The sequence below is a fragment of the Ischnura elegans genome, chromosome 10 (genome assembly GCF_921293095.1).
Source record: "Ischnura elegans chromosome 10, ioIscEleg1.1, whole genome shotgun sequence".
NCBI lineage: Eukaryota > Metazoa > Arthropoda > Insecta > Odonata > Coenagrionidae > Ischnura > Ischnura elegans.
The window spans coordinates 44,803,671-44,825,082 of NC_060255.1; the positions used below are offsets into that span (position 1 = coordinate 44,803,671).

A 21,412-nucleotide genomic window follows, 5' to 3' on the forward strand; every position below is an offset into this window, starting at 1 on the left:
TTACCTCCCCAGTCAAGAAATCATTGAATTTGCATCATATTTACGTGTTCACCACCGAACTTTACTTTGTTATCATCATTTTCTATATTGATTTTCATCTAGAAACCAAGTTATATTGTTGTTGTTTTTTTTTATTTATCATTGATGTTTCATACATGGCTCTCACCAATACATATTTCATTAGTGTATAAGAGGGTTTCTTTTGTTTTTCTCATATGCAACCTTATTTGTGTGAATTATATTTTGTTTAGTTGAAATTGTTTGAGTAAGTGTTTTGTTCTGATTCCTTCACGGATCACCTCAAGGAAAATATCCCTCGCCCTTCCTTTCGCCCCGTCCGTTTTCCTTCCCGTAAATACATGTTGGACGAGTGCATCAGCGCCCGAACGTCACCCATCAGTTTGAATTGGGAACCCCCCACCCGCATCATCTTCAAAGAAGGGGAATATTTTTTATTTATGCGAATTACGAGAAGTGAGTGGCATAGTTTTGTCCTGTAGGTCCCATGCGGGAGGGATCTTTGCGGATTTGTATATTTCTTTTTATTTTTGTGCGATGTCTCCCCCCGGTTCTATTGTGGTATCCGGGCGAGTCGGGGGTGGGATGCCACAATAGATAGCTGAGAAATTCATTTACATTGTAATTCTGTCAGCAAGGTCAGATGCAGGATTTTTTTCTGAGGTGGCACAAGTGTCAGAAAGGCAAACGTACTTCTCAAATTTGGATTAAAAACTAACATTTACTGTATGAAATACTCTCTTTATTTAAACATGGAAGTTATAAATATGTAAATGTATGAAATTATTAATAAATTGTATTTTAAAATATCAAAATTTATTAATATTTGTATTAAAATTTTGTCTAATTTTTAACCTTTTGTCAGGCGCAATATTGGAATTGCTGAGTCAGGCGTGATGAGCCTGACTGACACAGATGTGAAAAAACATTAACTCTTAGTGTGGCTTAGCGGTACACCTTTGAAGTTTAAGGCACCATTATTAATGTATTCGAACACTTACATGATGTCATGCACTTAACATGCCGTCATACGGCCCCGGACCGATCCAGCGAGGTACAATTTAACGTGCTCTAAAGCCTATTAAGTATTATTATATGTAATGTATTTTAGTATCTGAATTCTATAACATCAGTGTTTTTTATTTTGCTATCTTATTTATCTAATAATTATTTTATTTTGCTTTATTGTGAAATTATTTTGCTTAATTATGCTGAATAATCTGCCACTGATGTTGTGGCATAAATGCGAAAAATGAAAAGCTACATAGAGTGCGTCAAAACAAAAAGCTACTGTAAGCATCAAGCGTCTGTACCACCTAGAGTCGTGGAGAAATTTAAAAAAAAAACCTTGCCCTGTGCCTGTCAGATCCATCGCACCCAACGGAAGGCTAAGCACTTGGGTGGATAAAATCATGCCTCCACCCAAAATCCGCTTATGTTTGTCAGCATTGTAACTGTAAAAAAAACTTGAGGGCACCAGTAGCAGGAATATATCCTCTTTTGAAAACCCAACAAAATTTTACTGTGTTCGTACTGTCTCGCTCCCCCCTTCCCTGGATGAAAGCTGATTTTCTAGTTGCATATTCTAAGATTTAATTACAATCTTTTTCACTGCCTATCTTGGCAGAGCAACAGGTCAAAGTCAAACTTTAACCATCATAAAAAGGACTTATCTCCCAGCCTTCGCTACCCAAGATCACAATTATCAAGAAATCAAGTTGATCCATCGAAAGAAAGGGAATGTTTAATGTATTTAATAATGTAATCAAATGCTTTGTAAATATTTTCATGTCAAAAATATATTTTGTTACTTTTTAGCTATGCTTTTTTTTCAGCAACGTGACATGCTTCCTTTACCCCAAAGTACTTTAATACGTTAACATAAGAGTACCTCACTATTGTATATGCTTTCGTTGAGCACAAAACTTGGGTAAGCATTCAAATAAACAGTGGTTGCAGGCTATCTAAAAATGCAGTGGTGAACTAGCCTGCTGTTCCCCGCAAGGTAAAGATCATATTCCCTATTCAAGTCTCTTACCAAGACTGAAGCAAATTATTATTTAAATAGAAGTTTCGGTACATCCTTCTCTTTTCACACAAATTTGAGTATTATTTGATACCATCAACTTATAGTTATACTACCTCTGCATTATTTAAATGAGATAGAATCAACAATTTTGCCTGTGGGTATCATAGATTACATCATAGTATCATTATCACTAGTATACAGACTCAACTCAATGAAAATATTATCATTTTCCACGATGGCTCAAAGGATAGAAATCTCATCCTTTTTTCCATCATTCGGCACATTCCTTTTCCCATTGCTGAAACCATGGCTGGAATAGTCCTTCAGCCTATCAGAGTGCACGGCCACTAATAGTGATTATAGTGCCATGCTTAGCTTTTAATTGAATGACAGTGGTAAATACGGAAAGTGATGGAATAAGCAACGGTAAATGGGATGTGGGAATGACCGTGTGATTCAGAAAATGGTGGGTCGCGTGATCACTATTTTGGTCCCTAAAAACCAAGGAGGTTGTAAATATACTGGAAGGGGCACCGCTAGTTCCGAGTGATGAGCGCAGTGTGGCAGGAATGGGGTGCTTGGGTAGGATACTTTGATCAAAACATTGATAATCCCATAAGAGTCAATGCTAACTATTTGGTGAAATATTCGGTCATGATTGATGTTATGTTAAAATAAACTATCACAAACGAACACAGTATACCTTTTTTTTCTAATTATGGGAAGGCTTCATGAAAATATGCCTCGAACATCTTTTCCCAAAGAAAAGTTATTGTCAATCACCACGGTTCCACTGTGCAACTAGCTTAGCCGAAAATAAAATTTTACAAGTGTAAAATATCCATTCCCCTGCACTTCTACAGGTAATTAATAGGATTACAGACAATGGAAATCTTACGATAGCGGACACGTCACAATAATATTACGAAAGTATGTTCATGACGATATGTTATCACCACGGTATGACTATATGGATAGATAAATATACACAGTAGTATGACGAACGATCAGAAAACTGACTCTGACAACAATCAAGAAGTAATAGTTGCATTTTCATTTTATAAATCAGAGGCGATATAAGGAATAGAGTGCTTGATTATGTACTTATACGTATACGTACACTGTTTGAGACTAAGTCCGAAAATTGTCAAACCAAGATAGAAGAATTCTGACCACACTTAAAACTCTAATAGCGCACCTCAAGATATTTACAACCTCCTTACTAAAAACCTATCACTTGAACTATTACTCTGAGGGACAGAAATAATGATCATGTGATTCAGGCTTTTAGTTAAAACTCATGAGAAAATAGCTTGGTGAGGAAGATTTTTTTGTCATAACTTATATTTCGCTACCATTTACCGAATAATTTGACGGAACTGAGATTTTTCATAGGTGAATAACCCCATTAAATGGTAACATTAGAATTAATGCTAGTAAAAAGCTTCTCACTAGGTACTTGATTTGATCATTTCCTTTATTTACTGAATCATAACAATGTAAAAATAAATCAAGTGTGTGGTTCATAAAACCACGAATACCATAAATACAACTTGCAATTATGGTCTTTTTTATGGTATTACATACCATACTTCAAATAAATGCCTACAGGTCATCACAATTGTACAACAAAAATATCTCTTTTACAATTTAAAGCCTCAATTATAAAAGAACCAACTGAAACTTTCAGTTTTTACTTTACATATCAAGTAAATACGTATCTACAAAATAGTGGTTTTATTATTTGTTTTAGCTTAATAATCTTGTTGTAACCACTTTAAACAGCTGTGCTTCTACTACTTGAAGCAATACCAAACAAAGTATTCAAATTAATACCTACAGTTCATCACAATTGTACAACAAAAATATCTCTTTTACAATTTAAAACTTCAATTATAAAAGAACAAACTGAAACTTTCAGTTTTTACTTTACATATCAAGTAAATACTTATCTACAAAATAGTGGTTTTATTATTTGTTTTAGTTTAATAATCTTGTTGTAACCACTTTAAACAGCTGTGCTTCTACTCCTTGAAGCAATACCAAAGTTTATCATTGGCTCTGTTATTTCATATGCCTCCACTAGTTCCTGCAAAAAAATATTAAACAAAAAATACTTTTCAAAACTGAAAAAAAACAGCAAAAGATCACCATGAAAAACAAACCTAGCATGCACATCCTACATTTTGTTATCTCTCTGTCAGCATAGCAAAAATATGTGCAAACTAACAGCTCCAGTAATGGTGAAAGTAGCCGCATGATTCAGAATTAGCTGCACAGTAACTTTGGCCACAAAGGGCACGACTGTACTAACAACTACATTAAATCTTCAGCTGGGGACACAATATCACAAATATTTCAACACATGCAGGAAATACTCATAGGAGCATAGCAGGTATAACACTGAAGTAATCTCCTCCCAACTGTCTTGTTGAGATTTAATAGGGAAAGCCGTGGCAATCAGGTGACAGATTTGTGAATCTTCAAATCACTGGATAAATTTTTTTTAGCAGGTTCTATGAAACGAGTTTTATATTAAGTTCTCTCTCATAATATTATCTTCCATCTGATAGCAAACATCGCAAGGAAATCACCAGCTGGTCTGAGTGGACTAACTATAAAAATTTCAGAGCACACTCCCAGAAAAAGAAACATGATAACACATGAAAACATTGTCCTGAATGTCTCAAATGTTTTTACAGTAGACCCTCCTTAATACGAACAACGTTATTACGAAGTTCTCGTTATTACGAAGCACATAGTTGGTCCCTACGAAAAGGCCTATCCAAGCTATAGTAAAAGAAACGTTATTGCGAAATTTTCGTTTTTACGAAGTTACGAACCTTAGTCCCGGTCCCGGCAGCTATAAAATGAACTTTATTACGAAGTTACACGCATAAGCAACGGCATTTAGGTGGATATTCACTACTCTAAGTTATAGTAATCGTGCCGCGTTACAGTTCTTCTCGTGAACTGTGCCCAAGAGCGTCAATTATGGTTGTTATTTCAGTGTACACGCAACATCACATAATAAGTTTCATTCCTGTGGAGCCATGGTGACCCACTCGTAACCACTCGTACAGTTAGGGCCGTATTCTTAGTCGACGCTACATATCCGTCCCTACATAACAAAAGGCCCCTACATGCGTTTCTCAGTCGACCCTACATAAGTGGTGGGGGGTAATTCCGTCGTCAAGTTCTCTGAAATGACGTAGATGATGGCGCAGCGCCAATTTTCCACTCTGGTGGCGTAATGGGAACTAACTATGAAACTATGAAAAGACGTCCGATAATTTTCGGGCGTACTGTTAGGGTAACGGCTCAAGGTAAATAAACAATAGGTGTCGTCCGCCAGGTCGAGTCGGTACCTTAATTATCGCTACGAATACTCTCATATGGAGCCAAAAGTAGTTCCTAATTGTCTTTAAATTATTTGGAAAGCGGTATGCACAAGACAGTAATAAGTACGGAGCAAATATGAGCATTGACGTGGGAACTTACGTTGCATCATCAAGGTTCGTCATTCGTTTTCACCTTCCGTAGTGAAGTTTATTATGTGGCAAATAGTGGCATGAAAATACGTTTTCTATGTATATACGTAAACGAAGTATTGGTTTCCCTAAAGTATACCGAGTGCCAAACGTGAAAAATATTATTATATATTCGTAGAAACAAGGTGATGTATACCGCTATATCGTTCTTATTAGTTCAGTCAATTTTATAATTTAATTAACTATGTGGTTATAAAAAGGTAGTATTATTACCTTTCCGCTGTGTTACAGTACATTTTAAAATGGCTTGTGTGAGGTCGTCTCCCTTAATATCCATTGTATCGTAGATTCTTCAATCGAAGTGATCAGCAGACTATATTTGGCCGCCATGTTTTTGTAGGGTGTAGGGTTGGTTCGGGTACCCTACATCAAGTAGGGCCCGTTTAGTTCCAAAAACGGCCACATGTAGGGCTCGATTTGGCGTATGTAGGGCGAGATCGCTTTATGCAGGGGCTGATGACGTATCCAGGGTCGGTTGACCCTACAGGGTCGACTAAGAATACGGCCCTTAGTCCTCTTCCTACGCCCATCCGATTTACGAATTTTCAGAGATATGAGCATTCGAAATTTTCAAATTTCGACTTTGGCGCCTTTCGATTAGGCCGATGCTTCGCGGCATCGCTTGGCGTAGAGGAACTCTCACTTTGGGCACAATCTGAACAAAGTATCATAGAATCCGGTGTGAATTTAGGAACTGTTCAGCGTTTCACCCGTTCATCCTTACAGCAAGGAGTGATATTTTTCGGCCCCGGCTGCGTCGCACGCCCAGCTAGATCAGTTCGTAATATTGTGAGCTAGACCACGGTTGTGATGCAGTGTTGCATTTTGTAGGATAACCGTACTTCTCAATGCAATTTCATACAGTCCGGCCGGCGAGAGTTGCCCGATGACAGCACAACAGGAGGGGCGGATAACCCTACGCCAGCACGGGTTACAGCCAATCGCTGTCCTCCAAACGCTCCCTCGTCTTGTCTCTCAATGTTGTCAACTGCATAAGGCGCACCGAAATATGGCTGATCCACAAAAAATCCTTTCTTCGAATCACCAAAACAAGTGATTTTTCCTCTGGGTCCTTCACGCGCGGCGTCGCTTTCGCATCCTTTCTTCGCGGAACCCTTTGTAGGCGTTTCCCTTTTTTAGCTGGCAACCTTGTCACCTACCCCGACATAGAACTTTCTGTGTGTCATCGGATAACTCTCGGTGGCCGTACTGTAGGTTTATCAACTTAGGAACAAGGTCTTGAAACGCATCCAGTTCGTATATCGGACTTGCTATATTCGGGAAGATATAAACCCTCGATTGCGTCGTGCCGCAGTCTTCTGTTGAGAAACTGGAACGAATTTTCCTGTTTAAACATATTTCTGCTTAATTTCATCTAGTTTATTAAATACTATTTTTTCCGATGATTTCTAAAAGGAACGTTGATACGAAATTCGTTATTACGAACCTCCGGTTTTCCGGTCCCCCGAACTTCGTAATAGCGAGAATCTACTGTATTTTTTTTGACCCAGCAGTCAGAAATATGGGGAAAGGGAAAATGAACTATTTATTAAATTTTAACTTGTTTCTTCTTCCAGAGATTAACTGTAACTTTAATTAAATACCTTTTTTGTTAACGTTCCCAACTTGGGTGAAAATAAATACAGAGCCCTCTAACTTTAAGTGACTCACTGATTACCTTCAACTCTACCATTTCCCCTTTCTCGGCAAGCCCAACCCAAAATCAAATTTCTAGCTAAATACCTGTTTTGCTTAAATTTAATGGATTACAACACTTAAAATAATATTGGTCCTCATAATCAATTAATTTTCCAGAAAGTAATCTATCATAAGTATGTTATACTTCAATTTTAAATAATTACCTTCCATTCTTTTTTGCTCATCTGAATTAGAAATTGCCTTTTCATTTCTTCTTTCTCCATTCCACCCATATCATTTCCCACTGGCTTGATTGGAACCATATATAATTCATCATCCTCTGCAAATACAGAAAACTTGTTATTTTTCATACTCACATTCGTGTATATTTAATCTGATAAGAGGGCTTTTAGTGTAAGCAATACTACCATGCAGTATTAACCCTTTCGCTACCAACATCAGAAATATTGGGCGGTACTTTTCTTGACCCGGGAGATGAAAGCCAAAAAAAATCCATCTGAGATTTTCCTACATAGGCAAACGAATGCTGCAAATATCGGGCTCCTTCCTTTCCTCCATTTATGACAGTCTTCTAAAACTTACAAGGGGAATACATGACCTTCGGGTGGCCGATTGAACTCAAATTTTCTGGTTCGGTAGGTCATGGCTATCAATTCAATATGCCGAAGCAAGACGACGCACTTCTCAAAATTTTTCGAGAAAAAAGCAATTAAAAAGCTGATCCATTTCCATTTCCCAATGAAAGCATAATCCGTCGATAGGGTGGATTTCCCTCCCAATTAATAATTAAAATGTCATTATTCTGTCCCCACCCCTACAGAAGACAATTTACACTCGCAATACCCTAATATTCCTAGAGAGAACAAATAAATACAAAATCGCCCTTGGAAAGGTTATTATATAGCCCTTGCTTCATTTTCTACCCCTTTCAGCACTTATTATTATTTAAAAAATTAATTAAAATATTTTCATTGAGCTAACGAAGATAAGAAAACAATCTTTAAAAATGCAAACAATAAAATCCTTGAAAAATAAAATAACAAAAAATTCCACGAGTGAGGATCAAACTCGCCATCCTAACATCAGCAGTCAACAGCCGTAACCACTAGGCCACCGCTGTCTTGAAGAGACAGTTAGGAAATACCGGATATATACCATAGACCCGTTATTTACAATTTTTAATTGCTTTTTTCTCAAAATATTTTGAGAATTGCGTCGTCTTGCTTCGGCATATTGAATTGATAGCCATGATCTACTCAATTAGAAAATTTGAGCTCAATCGGCCTCCCGAAGGTCGTGTATTCCCCTTGTTAGTTTCCGGACCCAACGTAGTGGCCTTCCTAGTGGTTAGTAGTTAGTACTTCCTAGTTCCATCCGGGGCGTCCGGACCCCCCCCAAAATATAAAAGCACAATTATTTTCCTTGAGAGAGAACAAATAGAACAAAGAGAACAAATTATTGAAAACTCATGAATTTACGAAGTACAGTGGAACTTGGTTAGTACGTTCCTCCTTAGTACATTTTCCTCCTTAGTACGACGATTTCTCTCGGTCCCGGTACCATTGGAACAAAATACAGGTACAAGCATTTGGTTAGTACGTTTGAAAAAATTGCGTTTTCCTGGTTAGTACGCTCAATTGCTTGCCGTGACGCAACCCGCAATTCATTCTCCAGTATCTTCTTAAGGGTCGTAAAGCTCCGAATCCATGATTTAATTTATTATTACTAGCCATTAACATTCTTTCATTCATTCTACATATCTGTCTTCGACCGTGATTTATCCAAATGCATTTCTCAATTCTTATGAGGTGATCAATTTATCAGGAATGTCTGACTATGCAAAACTGCAGCCAATGAGAAGCCCCAATATTCCCCACCCCCAGCTTCTCACCTTCTGTTGCCTCTGGAGTGCCCACTGCGAACAAATTTAACGAGTGGGCAATTGTTGCTATTGCACGAGTTATCATGATGAAGAAATGAGTCTTATCCATTTCCCACTTTACCTAAAGCAGTACTGCACGACGTCAATGCTATGGAGTACGTGCGTATTTGACTACTGCTGCGGGAGCAGACGATGCTCTGGATCTCCACGCGAAGCTTAGCTTAAAAATACTTGATTTCAGCACGAAAGCAGACGACATTAGACAATTTTTTAAAAGCAAATTTCAACTATATAATATAAAATCTTCTAGTAATTACATTGTAATCTAATAATCTTGCGTGTTGTTAATCGATATATCGATCGATATAACAATGGATATGGTTTCATTCCATAAGCGAATGTGTACGGCTGTCGCCGTAATTTTGTCCAATTTTTATGATGTTTAAAAACAACCAGTTGTCATACTTAGGGTTGTTGTTATATTCTCGGAGTACGCTTTGAGAAAGAAGAAATGACTTAGCTTTGCTTGTCCTCTTTCTATAAATATATATAGGGTAAATCACAGGAGATGCATTTTCATGTAATTGTCTTCAGGAAATCTATGAAACATGGTGATTTTTATTCACATGGTATTGTTTCTCAATGTAGCGCTCGTTTTCTTGATTTTAAAGAAGTTAGTTCAGGAAGGCGATCCTACGAGAACTACCGATAGTAATTATAATTATGACGACTTTTCCACAGATTGCAATTACCCCGACTGCTATTTTTTACTTTCCTCGTTAGCACATTTTCCTGGTTAGTACGTTCATTTTTTATGATCCCTTCAGAAATGTACTAAACAAGTTCCACTGTATTTTTTTTTAACAAATGAAGATTTTTTGATTGTGAAAAGTGTTAAAATCAGTTTAAAACCCATTACTTAGCACCCTATTTTTCCAAAATTTTCCCCCCTGGTTTTGGACCCCCCCCAAACAAAATTCCTGGCTATGCCACTGAGCCTTACCCTTGAAATCCGGGTGGAGGTGCCCGGATGCCTCATTTTACATCACCCCACTTCGTGTTAAGAGACTGTGGCCATACAATTTTATATTCAGTTATTTTGTGAAATAAATGTTTACTCCTTTCTCAAAAATATAAACTGTGAATCGAATTCTTTCTCTTTTGAGCAGCATTAACAATTTTTAAACAAACTTCTACCTTAAATACCATCTTATATCTCAATTTCAGCATCAAGTCAACATAGAAATTGTTGATTCATTAAATCCATTTAAAAGTGATAGAGCTTTGTTCAAAAATTGACCTTCTTGGAAAAAAATGAGGAAGTCAATTTGCAGTCTGCAATTTATGTGCAAGCAACCATTATCCATGTAGCTAATTCATATAAACAAATCATACGTTGACTGGGAACAAATGCCTCGGTTAAGGTTATAAACCCGGATAGAAGGGAGCCCAACTATCCTTGGAGACTAATTGTAAGATAATATGGAGTCACCAATAGGAATGGTCGAAAGGTTGGTATTAAGAGTGTCTGATTATCGACGAGAACCTTCTCAATGAATGTCCTGCAAAACTGCTCTGTACAGAGGAGACGGAATTGTCTCTAGGGGCTCAGTCGAGTAGTCATCCTAAGGAGAGAACTCCACTGCATTGAAAGGGTTCAGAAGTCACATATTCAAAAATAGCAATTTCAGGATAGAGAAAATACCAAATTAATACAGTTGAGGACCTCAAATGCAGAAAGCTTGGGACTGAAGGGTTTCTGGATTTCTGGTCTTCATAGTATATTTAGTAAATTAATTAATGTATACATGTGCTCAGGCTCTTGTACTTGATATTTGATATCCTTATGTGTCCCTGACAAGGTTCTTAGCGTATGTCCATAGCATGTGCTGAATTCCTACTCATCCCAGAACAAGGCTTGGAGAGTGGTGCCATGAGGTGGCTTGTCAAAACACTACGCAGAGGAATTTTCTAGTGTTCTGGATTTCAGGTTTTCCGGGTTTCGGGATTCTGGATTTGAGGTCCTCAACTGTACATACAATGAATCAACAGCTTCTGTGATGATGGAGGGGAAGCTCAAGCAGATGAGGACTGACAGAGGATCCATTCAGCTTCATTTCCCCATTACATGCATAGCTATCTAGTCTCTTGATTTTTTTGCCAACCCTGCGTCATATCTACTGCATGAATTCCCTAGACTGTAAAGGTTTTTCTTGGCAATATTTCATTTATTTGTCAATCCTTCAAAAATACAAATCCTTTAAATAAGTTTTACAGATGGCAGCATATATTCAATTGAATCTGCGCAAAGTCAGGTGGAACACATGGGGGAATTATTATGGAGATCGACGTTGGGGAATCCAATTGAAACAGGGACTGATGAAGGACAATATGGGGCAGCCAGGCCATGTTAAAAATAAATGAAACAAAGAGTGTATAAGAAAGACGATTATAGTAGTTGAAATAATTCATTAAAGCAAAATTTTTCTCTCGGCTACAGTCAAAGCCACAGATTGCATCCACCATATTGTAGATAGTGGATTTATTTTTAGATATAGAGGGTAGCAGTGATATACCTGTATACGCAGGTTTGCTTGTTCAATGAACAGTAGTGATGGCATTTCAAGGTTGTATTGGCATGCCTGAGTGAGATAGGGCTTTCAAATGACACATTAACCTGTGAGGGAACCGTGACCTGGCGATAGGAGGCAGCCAAGTATTATGCCTCTTATTACCTGGGGTAGAGGCCAGCAGAGAGCTTTTCTTCCTGTGTGTGAGGGTGAAGACTATATGTACTGATCTGTACAGCAACACATTTCACAAAGGGCAGGGTAACATTTACTTTACAAGCTGTACATAGTAGTGTGAAGCGGAAGGCAAGGGGAGACCACCATATCAATGCTGTAACTGATGGGGGGGAGGATGAAGGGATATATAGATCCCCGCCCAAAGCATCAGAGAAATAATAAAATTTAAAACTATTGCCTATTTGTGACACATAATAACTTCATCTGCTAAAAGTTAACGATCATTTATTTATATCAAAGCAGTGAGACGAGTCACTGAATACAGACTGCTGACTAACCCTAAGAAAACTGCTGAATTTAAGTATACCGGGACTAGCCACGGTGATAACTTTACGGGAGTCACCCGCAATGCACAAATTGTGCGAAAAATCCACAGGGAAAAATCATTCGCCTTGACTGGGATTCGAACCCGGATCCTTCGATTTCCGGCTGAGTGCTTTAGCCAGTTAAGCTACCGAGGCGTCATTCTTCCCTGTGGAAATTTGTGGACTATACCAGACAAGGTGGTATGATCTGCTGAGCATATTATGCGACGAGCAGTCCAAATCGTGCGCACAGCGCCACAGCCGGAGAGTAAAGTCCGAACTTTGAACACATAGAGGTGTTCTCTCTTAACGAATTTAAGTATACCGGGACTAGCCACGGTGATAGCTTTACGGGAATCACCCGCAATGCACAAATTGTGCGAATGACGCCTCGGTAGCTAAACTGGCTAAAGCACTCAGCCGGAAATCGAGGGATCCGGGTTCCAATCCCGGTCAAGGCGAATGATTTTTCCCTGGGGATTTTTCGCACAAGACTGCTGACTAACCCTAAGACTAAGGGGGCAGTAACGTAGCCAGGATTTTGAAATAGGGGCGTTTACCAAGTGTCTTAAGGTCCTTCCAGGATGATAGTAACTATGTACAAGTATTTATTTAAATAAAGTATATAAATTCGATGAAGTAAAAGCTTCAAAGGCTTACGGGGGGGGGAACCTGAAAACCACCCCACCCCCACGTGGCTACGCCGCTTCCCTAGGGGGGGGGGGTCGCCTCCCCACCTCCCCCTAAATAATTTTCCTAGTTATATCACAGCACCATATTCAATATTATTCTAATGAGTTGCAACTACTCAGGGCCATATAAAAGGGGGAGCTCACGGGGCCTGGGCCGTGGGCCACCCACCAATCATGAGCCTTTCACCAATATAGAGGCAAATCTCTCCTAACAGAAAAAAAAATTATGTATAAGGGGACTCAAAATGAACCTGGGTTATTTTTTGGTTCACATGTACTAGTCAACACTGACGTGGTTAACCCCTCAAGCATGCACGACGCAGCATATGAGTCCTCACTAATCCGTTCCTATACGCTGCTTAATCGTAGGTATTTAAATCACCCAGGGTGCTTTAATTCGGAGGCACTGAAGCTTTTGTGCAGACATTAATTAAAATATTTTTAGCGTCGTAATCCATCACAGCAAAATTTTCAAAAAATTATATTCTCTAAAAAAATTGTTTGAACATGATAATTATTAATACGTACTTACAATTTTCAGCATAGTTTACTTTTTCCTGCTCCAGGTATGCTGTGTTTAGTAGTTGAACAGTTAGTGGTGTTTCTCAAAACAGGGTCCTACACAGGTTCTTGGACAGTTTTAAATCTGTATTTTGTCTCATATCTCTTTATGTTTTTCTCACTCACCATATACTTTCTTCTTTCAACTCTATATGCTTCAATTTGTGGGTTTTGTTGAACAAAATGCCATCTGGTCTATCGAGCACATTCCGTATCAGTATCCGAGGGCCGTCCTTTGCGCTGTTCTAAATTCTGTCCTGCTATGTTTTTGTTCACTAATTGTAAGATTCAAATAATCACTAATGGGTGAAATGTTTGGGGGTAAGGATCTTTTTTTACATCTTCCTTTCTCTTTCTATCTACAAAACAGAGAAATTTAGTGAGAAATGAAAACCTTTCCTTTCCCATTACATTGAGAAAAAATGGAGTTTCAAATGCATGTATTCCGATAAAATACATCCTGAATCTTGGTTTTTTTATTTATTCCCATCGATATGAGCAAACCTAGAATTACTATTATTTCCACCAGAGTTGTGGAAACCCACTGTTGAAGGTACAATTTTTTTTGCTTTGGAATTTTCTTTGTAAATTTTCAAGAAACTATGCTACGTAGTGGTTTGCCTTAGTCACTATAATCGTAATTATTTCATCATCAAAAAATAACTCCAATTCCAAGGATCCTATTTACACAAATAGGAGATATTTTTTCCAACTAAATCACACGTAAAGGTTAGAGGCGCGTCTTCACAGCCGATCTCTTCTCAATTATTTTCTTGAAAATTCACAGAAAAATGAGATGGTATAAATCTTCAAAACTGGAGTCAAGGGAGTATCCAATTGAAACTTCTGAAGTGGTATCAGAACATTCTGCACTCTTTTAATCCAGAGTGTCAAGCACAGGCTCATCGGACTACTCACAAGAGCTATAAAGCATGGTCAACTAAGGAGGGGTTCAGATACGGAGGGGACCCAAGGCCGAAAAAAATGTAAACCACCAAAGCAAACGTAGACGTGAAAAAAACCCCAACCCTCAGCTTCAAACATCGTAAATAAGATACCAGATGGTGGCAGGTCTTTGAGGTTCCGAGAACTATTGAGTGACAATGCCTGGATGGTCCTAGCCTTCACTATCATGGCCACAATGAAAGAGAAAGGAAAGGATGAGGCAGAAGAGCAGATGATAATGAACCACAGAGGAAGGCATTCAGCATCCCCACATAGAACACACAATCACTAAGAAAGCACATAAATCTGGGGCAGACTATCTTCCATGAGGGTCCACCAGACGCCAATCCTAGAGGAAGCATCCTAGCATCAGCTGGAAAAAATATTCTAAAAAAATACGAGCCCACAAACAGAGGCAATTAAGAGGCACAGAACGTAAGCGGGCAGATATGTCTCATATATATACTCACTTAAAGTACATATATCGAAGATTGAGAGATAGGAATACCTAATGAAACTTTCGGATGTCTATGGTGTCTAGCACATGCTTGAGGCATGGCATTCAGAAGACGCAGACGTTGCGTCGCACACGCTGAGAGAAGGACCACGGGTATTTAAAGTCACGCTTGAGGGGTTAATGCTGCTGATAAAAAACACTTTATCCATTATCCTTTTTTTGTCATTACGTTACAAATTGCAACATCTAGTAACCAGGCCCGTGCTGGACCCCTTCTTGGGGCAGTGGACGACCATGGCCAGAGGGCGCCACCACTATGTGCCAAGACTATAAGCAGTATTGTATTTCATATTGAACAGAAGAATATCCTTTATTATTAAGCATTCATATTTAACAGTAAATAATTTTTATCAAAGTCTTTAAAGAAAACCAATATCTATTTATGCAACTGTATACATATGTAATTATTAGGTGAAAGTCAATTTTAATGTCATGATTTATACTCACCCATATACATCTTCAGCAAGGAATCATTCACCAAAAATGCTACATTAAGTATATTTTGGCATGTTTCCTCAAAAGAATATGGATTCAATACAAATTGAAAGTAATTAATAGGTTTCCTTTTTCTTCCTTTCTGAAGCTCCTTGATTTTCGATTTTATCATGTTCAAAATTTCTCTCTGGCTTTGGTCACCTTCAGTATTTATATGAACCTGGAGGAATACATAAAACTGGACTAAAAATCAGTTTGAAACTGTATGCTCATGAGTAATTTCAATAACTTGAAGAAAAACTGTAAGAATCCTCAATGTTCTCAGTATTTTTGTTAAGTAAAACCTTTGTAAATACTTTTTTTATGAAATGATACCTTTCTAGCAAATTAATGAGTGTCGACATGACGTTACAGCATACAGTTAGGGTTGCAAAATTGGGGCAATATCCATCTCTCCAGTAGTCAGGAAGAAATAGAGAGAAACTAAGTTACGAAATGGAGAAGACTGGTGTGTATGGATAGGTTGGCTTGGTTCTTTGATAATTGCAGTTCCACCATTTCTAGAATTTGGAACTGAAGTGAAAAGAATCACTTCCAAAATAATAATAATTCTTTATTAATTCCAGGATATGTGGTCAACATGTATAGAAACAAGACAAGTAGGAACACAAAAGAAACATAGACATTAAAAGTAAAATTAGATATCCAGATGCAATGACATAAACTCATCAATAGAACAGCAAGAATTGCTCACCAGATACCAGTAAAGTTGATTCTTAAAGTTACAAATGGAACATACTTCCCTTAATTCTTTAGGTAATGCATTGACATATCTCACACCAGCATAAACAGGGTTTTTACTACACATGGTGAGATTATGGGAGACAATCCTAAAGTCTTTAGAGGCTCAAGTATTGTAATCATGTACATCACCATTTATTCCGATTTCAAACATGCTTCTGTATTGAAGGATAAAAATAATACAAGAAAAAATATATAGACAAGGAAATGTAGGAATACCCAGAGATTTACAATGCTCCCGGCAGCTACTTCTGCCAGATATACCTTGAATAATCCTAATGGCCCATTTCTGGAGTCTAAAAAGCCTAATTTGTACTGTATTGAGAGTGGCCCCAGATCAAAATTCCATATTTCAGCCTACTATGAATGTAAGCATGGTAGATAGAAAGGGCCATGTTGGTGTCGGTGAGAGCTTTGATCCTTCTAAGGAGATAACATCCAGATGCCAGTTTGGTACAAAGAATATCAATATGTATGCATTTCCCAGAATAATGATTCATGCACATATAGTCCCAGGAATTTTGTTTCAGTGGAAGAACTTAAAATTTTACAATTACCCTCAGAAGTGGAGTAGAAGTTAGTTTCCTTTGATGGGTATGAAACTGTATAAACGTAGATTTTTTTATCATTGATGACTACATTGTTACCATCACAACATTTACTCATTGCATTAATATTTCCTTGTACTTCATCATAGTTAAAATACTTTGAAGAAAATAAATAAGCTGTGTCATCAGCATACATGTAAACAGTACCACCGTTAAAATAGGAGGGAAGATTGTTAATATAAATAAGGAAAAGAAGAGGACCCAAAATAGACCCATGGGGAACACCTTTAGTGACTGTTAAAGGGAAAGATGTTGCATAAGTACTTATAGTCGAGGAGAAGATACTCACTGATTGAGATCTACCTGTTAGGAAGGATTTTATCCACTGGATTGCTAGGCTTGAGATGCCATAGCTTTCAAGTTTAGAAAGTAGGATCTCATGATCCACAGAATCAAATGATTTTTTAAGGTCATATAAGATTCCTGTAACAGAATTGTGCTTGTCAAGTTCACTAATAACATTATGAATGAACTTAGCCATGGAAATTTTGGTTGAACTATTTTTCATGAAACCAAATTATTTTTTTAGAGAGAATATCAAATTTCGTTAAAAACGATAAGATTCTGTTAAAGATGACTTGTTCAAAAACCTTTGAAAATACAGATAGAACTGAAATTGGTCTGTAATTACTCATGTCCAGGGGGTCACCATTCTTGAAAATCGGGACAACCCTGGCCACCTTTAATTTCTCTGGAAAAATACCCAGTGACAGTGACTCATTAACTAAATGTATAAGTGGAGTCCTAATAGCCATTTTTACATTTCCTTTCAATATGGTGCCAGGAATGTTATCATAGCCAGCAGAGTGTTTCCTACAAATTTTAGTCATTATGCTATTAATTTCTTTCACATCTGTGGGGTAAAGGAAGATGGACTGAGAATAATGAATTCTGAAGTTAGGAGTGTTAACAGGATTCTTTGGTGGGTTTGAAAAAGTTTGCTGATTATTGATGGTATTCAGGAAGTTATTATTGAGCAAGTTGGCTTCGACAGTTCTGTCTGGTATTAAAGGGCAGTCATGAAAAACCATGTCAATGGAGGATTTAGAAGCTTTTGAAGAAGTGGAATTTTTTATTAAATTCCAGGCAGCCTTGCTTTGGTTATCTGAGGAATTATTGGTATGCATATTGAACTTTCTTTTTGTCTCATTAACTAAAACATGGTGTTCACGTTTTAAAGTTGTTTAGTACTTTTTGAGGGGCTGGGAGTCACTAGATTTTAATTCATGGAAGACCCCCAAGGAGGAAGAAAAGTCAAAATGACTTCACTTTGACCTCAAAATGACCCACGAAAAGTCACTATTCAGTCATAACCGTGAAGGTGACTTTTTGCGGGTCATTCTGATGTCAAAGTGACGTCATTTTGACTTTGAATTCATTTGTAGATGTTTTCATTAAAAGTGAGAGCATATAAAAAAATTATCAAATATTGTCTACGATACTCGCTCTCCCTGCATTCCAACCTGAACGTTGGTTTGGAAAGGTGAGGGTAGAGCTCACCCCTGACACTTAATCACACAACCGCGCATGCGAATATCACACCATAAGGAGTTCCTTTCCATGGGCTAGTTCTACAGATAATTATTAATTTTGGGGAGCCCAAAGCTTCACCCCAGGTTTGAACTCCTGGGACCCATCTCCCAATAGCTAATGGCTACATCCAATAGGCCACTAACTCAGTGGCATAGCCAGGTTTTAGGTCTAAATTTAAAAGCCTTAAAATTCTCCCCTCCTTCCTTTCCCCTATTGATACCCCAAGGCGTGATTGCACCACTTGCCCAGGGCGATATGTATTGTGAAATATCGCGATAATTAATTATATCGGGCATACGAATTCGAGTTTCGTACATTATCGAAAAATCATTGTCCGATAAAAAGGGCCCAATAAAAGTATTGGGACTGATAGAATATCGGAACCGATAAAATATCACGATATATCGTCCAATAAAAATATCGGGTGCGATAAATTAACTGAGCCATTAAAAATATCGGAATCGTTAAAAATAGTCTTCCGATAAAATACTACGGAACTACTATTATAAGGTAGAAATATCCTTTCGATAAAATATAAAGATATATCATCCGATAAAAAATATTGGGCCTAATAAAAATCGCCATTTGATAAAATACTACGCTTGATAATCCGATAAAAAATCGCCACTGCTAAAATATCGCGAAATATCATCCAATAAAAATTGGTGCTCGAATAAAATATCACGATTTATTGCCTTATAAAAGCCGCAGCCGCGATAAAAATCGTGATTTATCACCCGATCGCGTCGTCGCGCGCGATAAATTATCATGTTTTGGCATAGGGAAATTAGTTTGGGAAAATGTTTATGGCTGGAATATGTATAGGGTTGGCCTTTGTTTAAGCTAGACCATAAATCGGTGCGTTAAAAACTTACTAATGTATGGTATATCGCGATATTCAATAGGAGGTATTTTTTCATCGAATTATAAAACGTGATATATTTTATCTGAAGGCAAATTTTTATCGGGCTGGAGATTTTTTTATGAAATGATACATTTTATCGGTAGGCGATTTTTATGGGCCCTGATATTTGTATCGTCCGATACAAATATTGGTTTAGGATATCGTCATATTTTAATGGATATCGGATGATATTTATGATGATTTTTTTGTTGTCGATATTTTTATCGAATTTCGTCCGAGATTTAATGACGATATATGATAATTGTTCCTTAAAAATGGTCTATTACTCGCTTTTACCGCAAGAAAGTCCCCGGGAACGTACCTATTTCGCCAAAATATTTCGAAGGAAATCCGTGACGTGCCATTTCTAAACTAAATGCGCCGCGGTTTTTTTAAATAACTCATCGTCGCTGATTGCTGCATTTGCGTAAGAAATAATATTTTCGGTGAGAGCCCGTGCGTACGTCACTACGGGAATAATAGCCAATAATAAATATCCGTCTTCATTTCAAATCAACAATGGAGCGTTCGTTATCTGCCATTTCTTGATTTATTTACGTTTGTTTTTACAAACGAGACAAGAGATTGCAATCATACAGGAGAGGAAAAGGAAATGAAAATTTGCTTTATATTAATCCAGAAGATGGGATGTTTGAAGCAGCTAATATGCCAAAAGTTCTCTGGATGACGAGAAGGATTTAAACAACTTTGAAGAGCTCCTGAAAACCTCATCTCTCTTCAAATCATTTGTGAGTAAATTGACTGTTATCTGCTCTACATCATCCATCAAATTAACCCTTCTATTTTCCCTTCTTGAGCCATATGAAAAAGTTAAAATTTATTTTTGTTTCCTTTCTCACAGGTTTAACATCTTAGACAAATTGCAGTTGATCATACTGATGGAGTTTTCAGCCCATGCGACCAAATATATATGTGTACAAATGAATTTGCTCGCTGCATCAATTGGGATGGAGAGCTTGGAAAAATTATGTTCAACAACCCCTACATCATAATACCTTAAGGCTATATGCAGTTAGTATCAATTTTTCTATTTAATGTATCATCAAAATTAGAAACTTTCAGCTTCTTGATGTTATTTTTTCCTTTGTTTGCAGTCCCACGATGGAAGAATTTCCCTGAGGATAAAGTAATGAAAACGAAGGCAAAGATTCAGCGGTGGTTCAAGACAATTGCTTAAGCAACTAGAGGCAACTGAAGGGAAAGGAAATGCAACAGAATCAACTGAAATGGCCAATGTAGATGATTTTTCTCGATTTGTATTTGAAGAGGGAGAAAAGGAACCTTAAAAGGAAAATTAAAAACAAATCCTGAGGAATTTCTTCTTGTAAAATCTATCTGTTTTTTGTTGCAATAAACCCTAATAAAGGTTGAGTTTCATATCTGAAGTGTTTAATTATCCCTAAATGACAATCTAAATACAAAAATTATAGTATGAATTGTCATTAGAAGAACAAATAGATTTGGTCACAAATAGTCAAAGTGAGGTCAAAATGAGGTCAAAATGATAGGTAGTCATTTTAGGTCATATTGACATCATCATGAGTCACGAAGGATGTCATTTCAAGGGACCATTTTGAGGTCACCGTGACTACCAAGCCATGACTTGAAAATGACATCAAGATGATGTCATAATGACTTTTCATTCCTCCTTGGGCCTGTTTTAACTTAGAAGATGAGGCCCTAATTTCATTGGTAACCCACTTATTCTTAGAGGCGACTGAAGATTTAATTGCTTTTAAAGGAAATACTACATCAAAACAATACAAAAATATGCCTAAGAAGTTGTCAAATTTAATATCAAGTGCATCCTCTGTGTACACAAAATCCCAGGATTGCTGATGAAGTAAACTATTGAACTGTGACTGTGCCGCAGGTGAGAAAGATCGTCTGTAATAAACTTTACTTGCATAAGTACTTATAGTCGAGTAGAAGATACTCACTGATTGAGGCAGGGGGTTATGATTGCAATGTGTAATAAGCTCAATCAGTAGGGCCTTGTGATCAGAGAAATGAGTATCTAGGATAATACTTTCAGTCGAAGGCAATTATCAGTGAAAATACTGTCAATAATCGTGGAAGAAGATCTGGTAACTCGAGTAGCTTGATTCACTGTTGGGGAGAAATTAAATGTCCTGAATGAATCA

General features: G+C 37.5%; 1 protein-coding gene across 2 annotated transcripts in view; it reads right to left on the reverse strand.

Moving 5' to 3' along the window:
- Positions 1-3,506: 3,506 nt before the first annotated feature.
- LOC124167027 (non-structural maintenance of chromosomes element 4 homolog A-like) overlaps positions 3,507-21,412 on the reverse strand; it is a 29,697-nt gene continuing 11,791 nt past the window's right edge. Inside the window, exons 5-8 of one of the 2 annotated variants that reach the window (XM_046544796.1) lie at positions 15,414-15,621; positions 7,461-7,576; positions 4,052-4,136; positions 3,507-3,820 (exon numbers count right to left, since the gene is read on the reverse strand). In XM_046544796.1, the coding sequence (XP_046400752.1) occupies positions 4,056-4,136; positions 7,461-7,576; positions 15,414-15,621 (405 nt within the window). In that variant the 3' untranslated portion in view covers positions 3,507-3,820; positions 4,052-4,055. Of the gene's footprint in view, positions 4,137-7,460; positions 7,577-15,413; positions 15,622-21,412 lie in introns of both variants that reach the window. The other variant, XM_046544795.1, reaches the window with a different exon arrangement.